At 32.8% G+C, this 17,183-nt stretch overlaps 2 protein-coding genes across 2 annotated transcripts in view; one reads left to right on the top strand and one right to left on the bottom strand.

Annotated features, from left to right (window-relative positions):
* Window positions 1–15,085, bottom strand: part of LOC128999486 (regucalcin-like) — a 76,289-nt gene extending 61,204 nt beyond the window's left edge. The window contains exon 1 of the mRNA XM_054426038.1: window positions 14,888–15,085. Coding sequence (XP_054282013.1) covers window positions 14,888–15,085 — 198 coding nt within the window. The remainder of the gene's footprint in view (window positions 1–14,887) is intronic.
* Window positions 15,086–16,114: 1,029 nt separating this feature from the next.
* LOC128999482 (uncharacterized) lies at window positions 16,115–16,846 on the top strand. The gene has a single exon (XM_054426034.1). The coding sequence runs from the start codon at window positions 16,115–16,117 to the stop codon at window positions 16,844–16,846; it is 732 nt and encodes a 243-aa protein (XP_054282009.1).
* Window positions 16,847–17,183: the final 337 nt, after the last annotated feature.

The following is a 17,183-nucleotide window of genomic DNA, read 5'->3' as shown; positions in this document are numbered from 1 at the left end:
TGACGTTAAAATTAATTCATCAGTTGGTTACCGTATACGTAATCTTACAGTTGTATTACAGTGTTATTGATTAAGGTCATCTAAACCCGTTTTTAATACTGTAAAATGTAATTTCGGTTATAAGATTGAAGGATAAATCTGAACTATAAATTTGCCAAAAGTACGACGGCACCTAATATACAAACTACCAAAAGTCAACAAAATCCAAATAACAACATTCAACACCACCAAGAATTTAAGATACTCATAAAATCCTAAGTTATGTACAGTCAAGTTTGTATAAAATAGATACTTCAATGACTATTTATGATGCATAAACCAATAATACCTTCATCATTTGTCTCACCGGTTGTGGAATATCATTACTAACTTTCGCTTTATGAATGGGGAGTTTTGAATTATTTACCATAAACTTTTTTCGATTACACTTTGGGCTGGTGTCATATTTGGCCGAAAAAATACTTAAAAGCAATGTGAATGGATTAAAACAAATTATATCTCCGTGGGAAAAACGCAGGTGGACAGTTAATAAATGAAGGTTAAAATTTAGATTTAGCTTTAAAAATTAAATATAGAGTGGTATGATATATAATTGAGCTAAACAGCAATAGCTATTTGCTAATTAAGAGTGCAAAGTACTTCATTGCCGCTCGAGAACTGTAGACAGTTGAATTTACGAGGGAATTTAGCTTAGTGCGGCCATACATATTGAGAGCGTCATAGACTGTTTTTTCTACAACCAAAACACTCACAGAATAACTTTAAATTGTATATTATTATATTTTATTTTGGTTATAATTGAAATTTGGGGTTATGTTATTTACTTACCGTTTTTTAGTGTTTTATAGAAACGCAAACTGTGAAAACAACTGATTTTGCGAGCGCCAACAGTCATTCCTGCTCTAGGGCGGAAATAATCAATTTCCCGTGCTGTTTACAGGCGGAGAAACGTGATCATTTCCATCCAGTGGTAGGAAATAGTTCATTAAATATATAACGTTTGTTTCAATAACAAGAGGAGAATGTGAATCATTAAAAGTGAGAGATTTGTCCAGCACTGAAAATATGGTCAAGAATATATAATGACAAACTTTCACTCATGACAAACATATAACGAAAACAGGTGATTCCACAGTAGTGTAGTGAAAAATATGTTTTAGTGTTTCCCTCCGAAAGTAAAAGTAGGACTTATCATATTGACGCAATGTACAAAAAGGTAGATTAGTTAATTTTAAGTATTTTTTTACAATATGTTCCGTATGAAAGAAAATTGTTTATCAAAAGCACAAAGGTTTTCAAACAAGATAAAAATAAAAGCACAGAGGTAAATGTATCCACGAATATGTTCAACATATTCTCGAATAACGTGATATTGTTTTCCCCACAAATCTTGGTTTTGAGTTTCTTGTTTCAATATATTTCCCTTCGGCTTCAGCAAAGCCTGACGTGAAAAAAACTTTTCCAAGAAGGTTTATTTTACCGGAGTTAGGCTTAGGCTATAACCAAAGCTACCTAAGGCGCATATTTTATACTTAAAATCATTACAAAATAACACAATAATAACTCATTATTTGGGGTTGGCCTTTCTCGGGAAGAATTAAAAATGGTATGTTTTTTAGCTTGGTTTAATTGTTTAACTACACACACATATCAACAAAATCCGAGTTAAACAACGTTTTTCTATAGTAAAAGTAACTAACATATTAAAATTTTCAAATATGTAAAATATAGTAATTAAAAATTCACTTAAACCCAAAAGTAAGTTGTTGCGATTATATTATGTTCCTATTTTTTGCATATTAAAATATTTGATTTTGTATAGTTTTTAATGTACAGTAGGCTACTAAAAGCTTATGCATCCTGAAAATGGGCAGAATAGATTTTAGAGGCTGTAATGATTTTTTTTCTGCAGCACAAAAATTTGTTCAGCAATTTAAATGAACCAGCAATTGTTTGTTGTTTTTTTATTGGTGTTCAGCCAATAAAACGTGTCTTAAGTCCATGAATATTGCCTTCATAAGGGGCCTTTATATATTTCCATGGCAAGTCGTATATAAGACATCCACTACAGAAAACAACAAGCTTTATAACTAATTATTTTCAGTTTTTGTACAACATAAGTGTTAAAAAAAATCCTGCGAGTTGAAGGACTCAATCCGATTAAAACTAGAGTTTGTTAAAAATGTTTATAATGTGTTACAAAAATAATTGTTATAGCTGTTAAATATTTATAAATGTATTAGCTTGTGTCAAATTCCTATACATCTTTATTTTATGAAAGAAAAATTTGAATTTTATGCTACAGTTATACTACAGTATTTTGAGAGAAATGTATTGTAATAAAATGTATGTATATTTAATTTATAAAGTTGGAGATGTCTGTTGGTATGAAAAATGAAATAAATAAAGTAAAATTAATCTGTACCCAATTAATACGGACTTTATAAACCATTTTACGGCAGTTACTACGCGGTACTGCATTTTATGTTAAAACTGTGCCATCGTATAAAACGCAACAACGGAACATTATATTATCCTAAAGTTACGGTTTAAATCTTTCAGATAAAAATACGCCAAATATTTTCCTTGCAACAAGGAAAACTGAAACATTACATAAATAGCACTGCTTTGATTATTTTCAAGACTATTTAATTCTACCCGGACGACTTTAAACCCCAATGAGCAAACATATAACTTTAAACTTTCCGACTTTAAACTCTCCATCAAACAGATAATAATCCTTCTGAAAATGAGTAATTAAAATCCAGAAAATGTTTCTAATAAAGACTGGATTAATTAAAACGTCCGAAATTGATTACCTTGTCAAAATCAGTTCTGTACTTTCATTCTTTTGATTAACTCTCATATTTATCAGATACCTGACCAGCACAAACGATTGTGTTATATACAAAACCAATTTTAAAATAAATATTTATTGATAAGGTATAAATTAAATTGGAAATTTAATTTTATTCCTTTTGCAACAGTTTTAAAAAGGAAATTATTCATGTATGCAGTTTATACATTGAAATAACATATTACACACTGTTGATGAAAGAGAAAAATACACGGCAAAATATTAATTGGGAGAAAAGTAAATTTACGATTGTTTGTAAATATAAAATTCAGTATTACTAAAGGGTGAACCGTAATCTTTTGGTTAACAAAATATGAAAACAAGGAAGCAAAAATAACTGCTTCAAAAAACTGGTATACATTTATATTTATTTAGGGTGTCAGAAAAGTCCGTCCGTCCAGAACTTCATAGTATGGTTATTTTAAAAATTTTATCAAATATAATAAGATTATTTATTTAAATTTTAGTCTGTAAACTATAAGATGTTTGCGTAGCCGTATTATAAGACCAACATTTTGACTTTACAGTCACCCTGTAATAGATCTTCGCTTAAATATACTGGACTAGGTCCGGTCCAAGTAATAAATGGAGACATTTTAAATCAAAGCCAGAATGTGAACAGTGGCTGCAGTAAAGCATTTCACGGCTTAAGTAATAAGGGAAGTATGAAATGTGTATCACGTTCCATGAAACGATTAGAGCTTTAGCGATAAAAGTCCCATGTAGCAAAAGTTTAGATGGATGTGTTTTGAACTTGTTATAGCTTTACGAGAAGCATTAAGTAGGTGTTAAATGGACGTTAAAACTCTTAAACTCCCTTCGGTGTGAGGGATTAAGACATTTTGTAGTTTGTAGAATTAACTAATTATTTATATATAAGGTGTTTAAATAAATTAGTAAATTAAATTCATATACAATTTATTTAAATTAAATTTATTTATAATTCATGATTTATAATTCATTATTTATTATAATTTATTACTATTTATTTTTATTTAAAAATTATATTTCTTAAATTCATTTATATTAAGTTATGTACATTTTGTTTGTGTTTTTTAGTAATATTTACAGTTTTAATTAGGACATGACGAGGAACCATGTACGATTGGCAAAATAAACAAATCGTAGAAAATATATGTAGGCTATAACATATCACATAATAATTACTAGAAAATATATAAAGGCTATTAAATTTTACATAATAATAAAAAAAGTAGGCTACAACATATCACATAATAATTACAAAAAAATATGTAGGCTTTATCATTGTACATAATAATTACTAAAAAAATATATATCTAGGCTATAAGATTTTACATTGTAATTAATTACTAAAAAATACTAATAGTAATCCGAAATTAATCCTTTAAAATTTTAACCATACATTTGATGAAAAATGCTATAATGGCCAATATTAAAATGTAATGTAAGCTTAATGTCCAAACAAAGATGTAAACGCTAATAATATCCCCAGAAAACACTGATGGATTTTTAATGACGATGTAATTAATTACAACTATCACTAATAGGTTGGGTACGAATTTGTTTGAAGCCTAAGGGTAGGTGCATCCATCTCTTTGATTTGATAGTTCTCCCAAGCTTGGAAAACGATGTCTGTAATGTGCAACTCAACATTGAAGGTAAAAAATGACTAAATTATAGCATGTATAGATTTGATAAATAAGAAAACACCACAAAATATTACAATTGTGATAGTAAGAATCTTCCTCATAATCATAATCATAATTAAAATGTAAACATCACTATTGTTTACATGGGGTTATATTAAAACAAAGTTTGCAATAACTTAAGAAAAGTTACCGATTGCATTATTAGTTTATTTCCACTTCTCGAGAGGCTCACATTCTCTTAGTTTATTTTCTTCAAGGACCTCTCGATCTTTCAGTCGTTGTAACTGCCACAATTTTTCTAGATAATTTAAAATGACGTTAGTGCGCTTATAAACTCTACTTAAGGGAGCAGTCGATATTTCTTCATTAGGTAATCAAAATCACACTTGTGCCATATATGTTTTGGATACATCTTTAGAGTTAAAAGATAATCAATGCATACAAAAATAGAAACGTCTATTTGACTAGTTTTACATAATTAAGGGTGATAAGGATTTTGTATTCCAGCATATAAACAAATTTAAGGTTTATAATGATAAACTTTATTTCATAGTAAAACTCACCTTTACAATTAAATTTTATTCTTTTACATTCACGTAGCTAGCAAAAAGTTTCAATATGCAGAGGTGGTTCTGTGTGCCTCTCCTCTTCTCAAACCCACATGTTCTTAAGTTATTACACAGGGGCAAGGGTTGAATGTGAATTTAGGTCTTACGTTTACTTATTTCACTAAGTAAGAGAGTAATTTTAATTTTACCCCTTTTATTTTATGGATATGTATCAACAAAAAGAATTCTCAAAAAACAAGTTATACTTCAATTTACATTAATTCAGGGTTTATGGATTTTTTTTTCGTATTATATGTAACTAAAATACGCAAAATTAATATAATACACAATAAGTGTTTCAATTTGAAACTCTCATAGCCTTAAACCCATAAATTAGGTTGTTAATGTAATTTTGTCATTCTTGTGTGAGAAGAAAGCATGCACACAGTGTTGTATAATGTCGTAGATTTATTATTTCAACGTATTAAAAACATTTCTCAATCACTAAGACAATGAAGTACAGAAGAAAAGGGGATGAAATGTGTTTGTAATTATTGAATTGGAAGCACGTCGTACAAGGATCATTAAAGATCGTGATAGCTGAAGCAAAGACAACATCCTGATAGGTCATCAATTATGTAGTTTATGTCTTTCCTAGAACTGCTTTAAGATTCCGTTTGGAAGTGATTTAATAATAATTAATGGTTTGAGTATAAATTTGTCAAAACAGTTTTGTTAAATCTGAAACTATAACCCAAAATTATCAATTTACCATTTAAAGTTTCCTTACTTTCACTTTGTCTTGAAGTTTTTTATTCCTTTCGTCGAATAACTAACAAATTCTTTTGATAATGTAATGATGGTTTTTGTAAATAGTAATGGTTTAAAAATATGCATGTATAAAATTTTCAGGTCTATACGTCAATTTATTTTAAACGCAATTTGCAAATCCATCCCTGAATGCATATTTATAAAGAATGGTAAATAATATAGCTTTAGTAGATCTGTGATATTTTCTTGGGCTATAAGAGAAGACATTTAAAATGCTTTTGGGCCATAAGGATTTTTGCTTTTGACACATTATAATCTTTACCTTGAAATACAATCAATTAAGTTTCATGGCAAATTGTTCTGCAATGATGTATTACATTTTACAGATTACAAGTATTTGATGGTAGACTCACTTATATAATTTCAGGATAGAACTTTATTTGACTTGAAGAACCTGTTTAATTTGTATGCCAATGAATAAACTAGTAGGCCTACACCCGAGTGAAAAAATTATAATTAACTACATTTAAATAACCCTCTAGTTCCAATTGGTATGATTTTCCACTTCCCATAATCTACCACACTACAACAGTTATTTACGAAATCATAATATGAAGGGGGTTTTAGTTAAGACCTAATTATATTTTAATTGATTTAAAAGGACGTTAGGGACTTAAGGGTTTGGTAAAAGTTAAGATATAAATACACAACTTTAGAACCTTGGCATCCATAAAAACATTTTACCCTAACTTTGGCCATTTCATGAATAAAACATAACCGTTACTAGAAGTTTGCTAAGCCTAACGTTGCAGATTTAATGAACATATTTTAACAGTTTATAATATCAACAATGTTATGATTTTATGAAGTAGACCTGGCAATCATATATTCAATTCAAAGCTAAATTTAATTTTTTAAAGTGTTGATCGAAAAATTGATGCTGTAAATTAATTTTTATTTTTACTCGAATTGTTTGACTACGGCCACTTGTTCCACCCAAGTTTTATCTACTCGTCAACTATCATTTGATGAAAAACTTATAAACTGAATAAAACGTGTAGTCTCATTCATCTATGTTATCTGTAGGGAAAAAATCCCTACCTACAGGTAGTATGTGAATGCGATTACTTCGGAGTACGGAGTCAACGAAATGGCCTTTCAAAGAATGATAAAGCTTAAAGGGTATTTCGAGAAAACGAGGATGGTAATTTATTTGAACTTAAAAAGATATCCCATCAGGTTTTTTTATACACAATTTGGTGAATTTTCAAATCAAATTTCACTTATATATTTGGAAGGAATCACGGAAATTTGAATGTATTTTATACATTATTTTTCACAACACTATGATGTTTTAGCCGTTTTACAAACATTGACTGGAGGCTGAAAGCTACGTATTGATGTCCATGCCAGCTGTCATTGTCATTTGGAGCAGGTTTTTACATCACTAGGTCCAAAAATCATCCGTTCACTTATTTACTTAAAGCATTATATTATATTTAATAGGTCTATACAAGCTGTATTCATATGCATTGCAGTAGACCTTTTTTGAAAAATCAGTATCCAGAGGCTATACGAAAAAAATTAAAAAAAAAACTTAATTTGCTTACAAAAATTGTAATACATCTATATTCTAAAGAAGTCTGTGTTTTCAAAGATGTTATACACTTGGGTACTTTATGGTAGTCATCTCGGAGTCAATTTGAATTATGTAAAACACTGGAGCTCAAAAGGAGTAAGTAGGATCCTACACCAAGAGAAAGGTTAAAATCTAAATTTACATCTTATGTTTGTATAATGTGCTCTCCTGAGCAGTGTAAACCACTTTTATACCGAGCCACAACACATGAAGTTCGTATTTAATTCCAGGATCCCAGTTCAGGACGTATCTTTCTTGTCTTTAACGCACAAATATTTACTCATATAGTGAATACGGGCTGGTTTAAGAGTCCTTCGAGGCTTGCGGACATCTTGGATTAATTTAAACAGCTGCTGAAGAGTTATTTATCGCCCGAAAAAGTTTTTCTAACACCAAAGTGATTATAATTAAATATTTAGTATACTGTGAGATTATAATGTTCTTTGTAGTTTTGAATTGTTCTCCGAGGGAGTCCTTTAAGCTAGCGGCCATCTTGGATTGGCCCGCCATAAGAGTAATGTTAATTTTGTTAATTTCATAGAGCCGCTAAAATATCTAGTAAACTGTTGTATTAGAAATTTTCTTTGTCGCAATTAATTGTTTTAAGAGTTAGAACGTCTAGGCTCCAAGGACTCTAAAGGTTTCTTTTGCAACTGAGCTTGGAAAAACCGAAAATGTGTAAAGAGTATATTTAATTGAATGAACGAAGTGAATTCTCATACATGACAAAATGCATCTCATTGCACAACGATAACTCGACAATGACTATGTATATCAACTTGATGTTTTGCACAAAGATTTTATAGTATATTAGCTTGCGTGGGATTGTTTATTGGAGATAATTTTTGCTGAAATAAATAAATATCGTTAAATAACCATTTTAATTTTGTCCCATAAGAATAACATTAAGAGCTACCTTTTTCTTCTATTTTTTTGTTTACATTTTACGAGCAACAATTTTGTCGATTACTTTAGACACAGAGAACTACTAGCCAATGAACTCTTTTATTCATAGAGTAAGAGTAACAGTTGTACGGTATTCACATTATAACAACTTCTAGAATACTTTAAAAAAATATATAACTGGTAGTGGTTAAAAAAATATAATCTAATATAGAAATTTATTGCAATCGAATTTCTAATGAAAGAATACATTTTTACATGTTTAGAGGTTACGATTGTTTGGTCCGACTACACGACGCTACGGTCGACGAAGCCGTTGACCGTTGAAGGTTTAAGTTACTAATCGTAATCGAATCGATAGTTTGATAGTTTCAATCGATATTAGCATAGCCATTAGCCCAAGCCCAAGCCCAGTTAAGAAACTGTACCCCTTAGGCCTGCTTTTAAGCCAATAATAAAATAATGTATTATTTCTTAAAGTGCTTTTCAAATTATATCTTCAGCAGGAATTCGTAGTCTGCCTGCACTCTGCAGAGCAGAAGTCAGAATCAGGAAATAACTGCAGTCTGCTATAGTCCAAGCATATGAGGAAAAAAAGATGATGTTTTCAGGAAAAAATTCCCGAAGTTTTTTTCTCAGTGGTTTCTTATGTATTTTTTGACGCTGAATCCGATTTTAAACTTTGCCACCTCGCCAGAGGTGAGCTAACTTCAGAAATCGCAAAAAACTAATAAAATACTGTACTTTGTTTTACTTTTTTGCATATAACTCACAAACGGAGTATTTTTTTGCAATAACTGTAATTTACTAAATTAAAGTACACTAAATTCCCTACAATATACGTATATTAACTTTATTTCTACGATGTTCCAAACTGACGCTAGAGGACGCTCAAAATTCATCATTTTCTTTTACCTATTGGAAAACGTAGGAAACACCATTATAAATCTTCGGATTAGTCACCCAACGAGCTCTATTTGATGAATTTTGATTATTTTATAATTATATGGTATCATTAGGTCACATTTAGTGGTAAAAAAGTGTAAGTGAAGTTTATAGTCGGTAACCACAGCATAAAAAAATAAGAAAACAATTTTCAATTTAAATACATTTGAAAATTATTATTATAAATAAATCATAGGGTCGACTAAAAATATAGTTTAATGTGCTGGGGCTGCAGTATGGATACCATTTTCTCCATATATGTACATTATATAGATAGTATAATTATAAATGGACACACTATATACAGAAAATATACAGGGGGTGTTGACTGAAATGCTGTAGATGAGCTTCTATTTATTAAATTAACATGTACAACCATAGCTTTTATTTTCCTATTTTCACCTCACTTGCCGTCTTTATTTTATTTACTGTCTTTAGTGCCTTTACTTTACCTTGTTGGAATAGAGCGGACGTCGAGTCATAAGACAGTTATAAGACTAACGAAACGACCTCTATACCTATCATTGCCGGTTTTCTAATCCCAATTCAACAACAAACGAAATTACCGAGGCAGGGGAGAGACTCTTGGTGGACAACATCCCAGGTCCTTCTACAGAACATCCATCTCAAAAGCTCAGCCCACATCCGAGGACCCCTAGCCAGTCAAGAAAATAAAGATGACAAGTGAAGAGAAAATAGGAAAATAAAAGTTATAGTTGTACATGTTAATTTAATAAATAGAAGCTCGTCTATAGCATTTCAGTCAACATCTCTGTCTATTTTCTGTATATAGTGTCTACATTTTATAAAGATACTATCAATATAATGTACATATATAGGGAAAATGGTATCTATACTGCAGCCTCAGCATAGTAAACTATAGTTAGAATTGACACATTGATTTATATTAATAATTTTCAAAGGTATCTTATATAAAAAAACATGGTTTTTCTTTTCCGACTACGTTTGGCTCTTCTACCCGACCGATTAACATGATTTAGGTCTCAAATTGAAGGTATGTACGCACAGATTTGCCATCATGCATCGGCATGTATTTATCTATAATCCCACTCAGGTTATACGTAAACGAAATTTGCTCTCCGTGTATTTCTTATGGGAGATAAATTTGGTTTCTCTTTGCCGAGTTCGTTTGGTCTTCTGCCCGACCGATTTTCATGATTAGGGTCTCAAACTGAAGGTATGCAAGCACAGATTAGCCATCAAGCACCGGCATATATTTATCTATAATCCCACTCAGCTTATATGTAAAAGAAATTTGCTCTCCATGCATTTCTTATGGGAGATAAATTTGGTTTCTCTTTTCCGAGTTCATTTGGCTCTTCTACCTGACTGATTTTAATGATTTAGGTCACAAATTGATGCCATACACGCAAATAATTCACATCATGCATCGGCATATATTTATCTACTATTTTACTCCACTAAAAACATAATTTGATTATTTTCGTATTCTTACATCAATTTAAGATGTATTTCACCAGTTGTAAATATATAATCGTACTGTATATATTTTGGTCTAAGAACTTTCTTTTATTTAAGTAATTGAGATACTGTATTGTTCAATCAGAAATTATAAATTTGATTATTTCTCGGATATTATATTTATTTTAACGCTGCGGAGCAGCATGGGTCCTCTAGTTTAAATTGAAAATTGTTTCGTTATTTATTTATTGCTATGCTATGGTTACCGACTATAAACATCACTTACATTTTTTTACCACTAAATGGTATCATATAATTATAAAATAATCAATATTCATCAGTTCGTTGGGTGTCTAATCCAAGGATTTATAATGGTGTTTTCTACGTTTTCCATTAGTAAAAGAAAATAATGAATTTTGAGCGCGCTCTAGCGTCAGTTTGGAACATCGTAGAAATAAAGTTATTATACGTATATTGTAGGAAATTTAGTGTACTTTAATTTAGTAAATGACAGTTATTGCAAAAAAATACTCCGTTTGTGAGTTATATGCAAAAAAGTAAAACAAAGTACAGTATTTTATTAGTTTTTTGCGATTTCTGAAGTTAGCTCACCTCTGGCGAGGTGGCAAAGTTTAAAATCGGATTCAGCGTCAAAAAATACATAAGAAACCACTGAGAAAAAATCTTCGGGAATTTTTTCCCGGGAAATTCCTTATATGATTGGACTACTAGGAGACAACAGACTTTTACTTTGAGGTTAAAGTGTTAAGTTAGTAGTATCGAATCGATGTTTAAAAGAATGCAAATCAGTGAGTGACCACTGACCAGTGTCTTATTAAATCAAATCTCAAGCTACTCAGCCTAAACACTTTAACGAGTATGTTTTATCTGTGGTTTAACCTACAACAATTGACGAATTGACTTTTTCTAGGCTACACCAACGCAACAAGTAAACTTAGTACCTGTAAGTATCTTATATAGTTGTTGACGCGTGTATCAATGGACGCAAGAACAACAACAGGAAGGCCATTTTCAGGATTTTGCCTAAGTAGTACCTATTGACACATTTTAATTAGTCTTATCGAACTGTAAGTTGACTATGTGACAACCCAGCTTATAGGCACTTCACTAATTAGGCTATTGCACGGTAATAGGCTAATAAAATGGTAGCCTGCTACTGCTTTGAACAGCTAATGGCCTAGCCTACTTATAATAGCCTAATGCTGTTGAGGCCGAGGGTCAATATAACAAAGAAAGGACTAGGCCTAGGCTAAGAACCAATAAGTGAAGATCAAGACATTGGAGTTGACATAAAGTTGGGCCCATATGTCTACATTGATCCCTTAAAACCAAGCCAGTGGAAAAAGGCTGGTGGTGAGACGGACAGGGGAATTTCAAAATATAAACTCAAGCGAGAAAGTGCTGTGTCATGTGAAGTGTATGTGTCAAGTGTGTCTGTTGACAAAGGCTAAGCTATCTTATGGCATATCAGTGAGTGTTATGTTAAAATCTTTTGCTGGTGTTACTAATGCTGCATTACAAATATACTTTCAAGTTAGGCCTACTTTTGTTTGTCTAACTAATAATCTGATTTTATGCATTATTCACTGACATAGAACGTAGGCCTCCCTAGCAAGTAAAAAAACAAAGATAGGTAAGTTAATAGCCTATCTAGGCCTAGAAAGGTAATGTATTTAACGTTCATCTAGCTAAGTTATTAGGTACCTATAGGCTTAGGCCTACGTGTTGTGGTAGGTTACCTACCCTATCTTCAGGGTGCAGTCCCGCAGCCAATTTAGCCTTAGCCTATGATATTTTATCGGATGAAATATTATTGTTCGAACCTAAGCTGCTGTAAACTTAGGCTGCACTTAAGTTTACGTCCTACACTCGCTCGAATGAAAAATATCAATTTACGGTATAGACTGCTCGATATATCGATGATTTCATTTGATTAAGTTTAGTTAGGTTAGGTTAACCTAATTAACCAAACTTGATATAAGTTAGCCTAAGTTACTGAATGAAATAATTGATATATCAATCATCGATACATTCATCATACATTACCGATAGGCCTACATAGGCTACATATCGAATAATCAATATATCGATCAACAATTTCATTCGGTTGTTTGTGCCAACAGATATGGAAGTCTACCCGATTGTTGTGCTCCTACTTATTGTATCATCGGGTTCCATTTTTAGGCGATACCGTAGGCTTAAGATACCTTAGAATTTTGATTGTAAGTTATGTTTTTTAATATGAACATTTGGCTGCACTTTACTTTAGGTCCTACAATCATTCGACTAACCAAATGATATATCGAATGAAACAATCGATTAATCAATATGTCGATCGATATTTTCATTCGATTGAGTGTAGGACCTAAAGTAAAGTGCAGCCGAACATTTTACATAAGCCTTGGATCTTTTGGTACTTTCCTGTTTTTAAAGGGAACATTTATTAATATCAATGATTTTTTCGATTCTTATCAGTAGGCCTATTTTTGTTTTCCTTTACAATTAATTACAAATTGACAACTGATCTTGTTTAGGCTAAAATATAGTCTATTATATGGATTAAGAAACTAAACTGTTCTATAAGCTAACCTAACATAACCAACCAGTCCGTTTCATAACAGAAAAGGCAAGTAGAGAATATTAAACAGAATTTTTAAATGTTACAGCGAGTTGGTTAGTTTGGTACTTTCCTGTTAAAGGGAACATTCATTATTATCAATGATTTGTTTCTTGATATATCAATATTAACAAATGGCTGCACTTTACTTGACGTCCTACACTCATTTGAATGAAAATATCGATCGATATATCGATTAATCGATTGCTTCATTCGATATATCGTTTGGTTAGTTAGGTAAGGTTAACCTAACCTAACTAACCAAACGATATATCGAATGAAAATATCGAATCGAAAAAACAATCGAATGAGTGTAGGACGTCAAGTAAAGTGCAGCCTAACAAATTGAAACATCAGCTAACAACTACGACAAATATTGTTCAGTATCAACAAACAATAATGTAATGAAACTGTTCTAAAAAAATAACCTAACATAACTAACCAAACTTGCTGTGTAACGTGTAACATTTAAAAACTCAGTGTTAAACTTGCCTTTTCTGTTATCAAACAGAATTTTTAAATCGTACAGCAAGTTTGGTTGGTTATGTTAGGTTAGCTTAGAAAAGTTCCATTTCTTAATCCATATAATGGACTATTTTAACCTAAACAAGATCAGTTGTCAATTTGTTGTTGTTGTTTTGGATCGAAAATCAAAAATATCGATATATCGAGAGAAAAAAATCATCGATAATAATGAATGTTCCCTTTAACAGGAAAGTACTGTTAGTTTTGTTAGGTTAGTTAAGAACAGTTTCATTTAAATATTTTTTTAAAACTTACCAGCTGCACTTTACTTTAGGTCCTACACTCATTCGAATGAAAATACAGTAGAACCTCTTTAATCCGAACCCCTGTAATCCGAACGTCCACTAATCCGAACGCCTCATTGCTGTATTCTATACACAGTACAGTAGTTCTTTATTGTATACCGTACTGTATTTATTGATATACGCACCGTAATTATTTCAACTGTAATGTACAGTACCGTACTGTTTATTCCCAATGTTTACTACTGTATTAAATAAACACTGTATTTTACTTTATAAAGCATTTTCCACATTTCCCTAGCTATTGTTATGTAAAAACAACAATATGTTCTGTAATCCGAACTATTCAATAGTCCAAACTACCCCCGGTCCCAATTAGTTCGGATTAAAGAGGTTCTACCGTATTGATCGATATCTTGTTTCATTCGATATATCGTTTGGTTAGTTAGGTTAGGTTAACCTTACCTAACTAACCAAACGATATATCGAATGAAACAATCGATGCTAATGACCCCCTCCTTGCCCAAGAACCCTGCCATCCTAGCTTGTGTGTTTCTGCAGATATTGAACCATCGATCGAGCGCCCAAAGCACCCTACTTTCATCAGGAACATTCGAAGATGTGACATTGAAAAGGTTAAAATTGACCTCCAGGACGGAGCCATTCAGCTCGACTATGATTGCAGCGATGTCAATCTTCAATTTCCACTTTTTGCAGTCAACTCAGCGAACTCATCAAATCTCACTCTCCTTGGAAGTCTGTCAGTCCCTCCGTCTTTCCAAAATGGTTCTCCAAAGAGCTTAGGGAACTTGTTATTCTGAAGAAGACGCTTCACAAGAAATATAAGATATCTCTCAACTTGATTGACTACCACAACTTTAGCGTCATTCGGGACCGATGCAGGGCTGTATCCAGGGATTGTCGTTTGAGCTACGTCAACCATGTTAATACTACCATTTCCACTAATGTCAAGATCTTCTGGAGTTTTGTGAAGAATCTCAATCGAACATCTTCCATGCCCTGCTCCCTTAAACATGGTCCAACTGAGGTTTCCCACCCACAAGAGATGTGTGAACTGTTTGCCGAATATTTCTCGTCCGTCTACTCTCATGCGTCCCTTGATGAGCTGCCAGTACCTTCATTCGATACTCCATTCACCATCTCAGATTGTGCTATCTCCCTAGAAGATATCAATAAGAAGCTTCTTCACTTGGACCCCACCAAGGGTAGTGGACCTGACAACATCACGCCTGGAGTACTCAAATTCTGCCACTCTGAGCTGGTACATCAGCTCCATTTCCTATTTAACCTTAGTTTGTCTACAGGCACTTTTCCCTCCACACTGAAATATGGTTATGTGGTTCCAATCTTCAAATCCGGTGATCGTTGCGATGTTACAAATTACAGGCCCATAGTAATCCAGTCCGTCCTCAGTAAAATTTTTGAAGGGCTTATTTTAGACATCGTACAGCCTTTATTTAAACATATCATAATTGATGAGCAGCATGGCTTTACCTCTGGTCGCTCCACTGTGACGAATCTTTTATCTCTCCAGTGTCTGGTGTTGGAAGCCTTTGGTCGAAGAAATCAAGTTGACGCCATTTACATTGACTTTAGTAAAGCCTTTGACAAGATAAATCATAGTCATCTGCTTGCAAAGCTCCAAGGCTATGGGTTCACTGGAAGGATTCTACAATGGTTTAAGAGCTACCTTACCAATCGACGGCTTGCTGTACGCCTTGGTTCTGAAGTCTCTTCTTTCTTCGCTGCAAGTTCTGGTGTTCCTCAGGGGTCTCATCTTGGACCGTTCTTGTTTTCCATCTTTATTAATGACATTAAGAAGGTCATCAAAGTCCCATTTCTTCTATTTGCGGATGACATTAAGCTACTCGTCGAAGTTGCATCACATCATGACTGCCAGTCCTTGCAGGACGCCCTCGATGACGTATTTGGCTAGTGCCTCTCCAATGACATGGCTGTGAATCCCACAAAAACCAAATTGATCACGTTCAGCAGGAAATTAAATACAGTGTTAGCTGACTACTCTCTTGATGGCAACCGGGTTGAGAGATGCAATACCATCAAGGATCTTGGTGTTCTAATTGACTCCTCATTCGAGTTTGGACCCCACATAAACCAAATCTGCACCAGGGCCTCTCGTATGCTCGGTTTGGTATTCCGCTCTGCTAGACATGGTTTGAGCAACCATGCCTGTATTATCCTATACAAGTCTCTCATCCTGCAGCTTCTCGAGTATGCTTCCTTGGTTTGGTCACCATACCATCTTGGCCATATTTACCATCTTCAGTCGGTACAAAGACGCTTCATCAGGTTCCTGGGATGTCGTGCTGGACTTGACTTTCGTGACGTCCGGGTAGATGAGCTCTCTAATATCTATGACATTCCGAGTCTTGAAAACAGAAGGCGAGTGGCTGATGTGACCTTTCTCTACAAACTGATAAATAACCAAGTCAACTGCCCCTTCTTGCTGGAAAGGATAAACTTCCATGTTCCTTCGAGAATCACGAGACATCAGCGTGTATTTGAACTGGACCATACTGGGACCAACTACGCCAGATCTAGTCCCATTCCCCGGATCATGCGCCTCGGGAATGTGATAAGCAGCTCTGTGGACCTTTTAACTGCCTCCTTGGGGGTGGTTCGGCGTTCTGCGGCTGACAGCATCCTTGAGGGTGCACCATAAAAGCATTGTTGTTGTTATTCCTTTGTTGTAGATTTTTTCCCATGTTAATATTTGTTATCTATTTTGTTTGTATTCTTGTTATTGATATATTCATTGTTATGTTTTGTTATTGTTATATTTTTTATACATTGTTATATTTTTTTATGCATTGTTACTCCTCTGTTAATTATTATATCTTTATAATATTTTTTGTAACTACTTAATGTAAAATGGTGTTTGCCGTTGGTGTTTAATAAATAAATAATAATAAATAAATAAATCGAATAATCGATATTTTCATTCGAATGAGTGTAGGACCTAAAGTAAAGTGCAGCCAAATTACCTCCTTTGTTGATAC

This window comes from Macrosteles quadrilineatus, unplaced genomic scaffold (genome assembly GCF_028750875.1).
Source record: "Macrosteles quadrilineatus isolate MER2022 unplaced genomic scaffold, UCM_ALF_1.0 Scaffold_8__2_contigs__length_117827958, whole genome shotgun sequence".
NCBI classification, from domain to species: domain Eukaryota; kingdom Metazoa; phylum Arthropoda; class Insecta; order Hemiptera; family Cicadellidae; genus Macrosteles; species Macrosteles quadrilineatus.
Note: the sequence above shows the minus strand (reverse complement) of the source record. Positions and strands in the feature narration are given on the sequence as shown.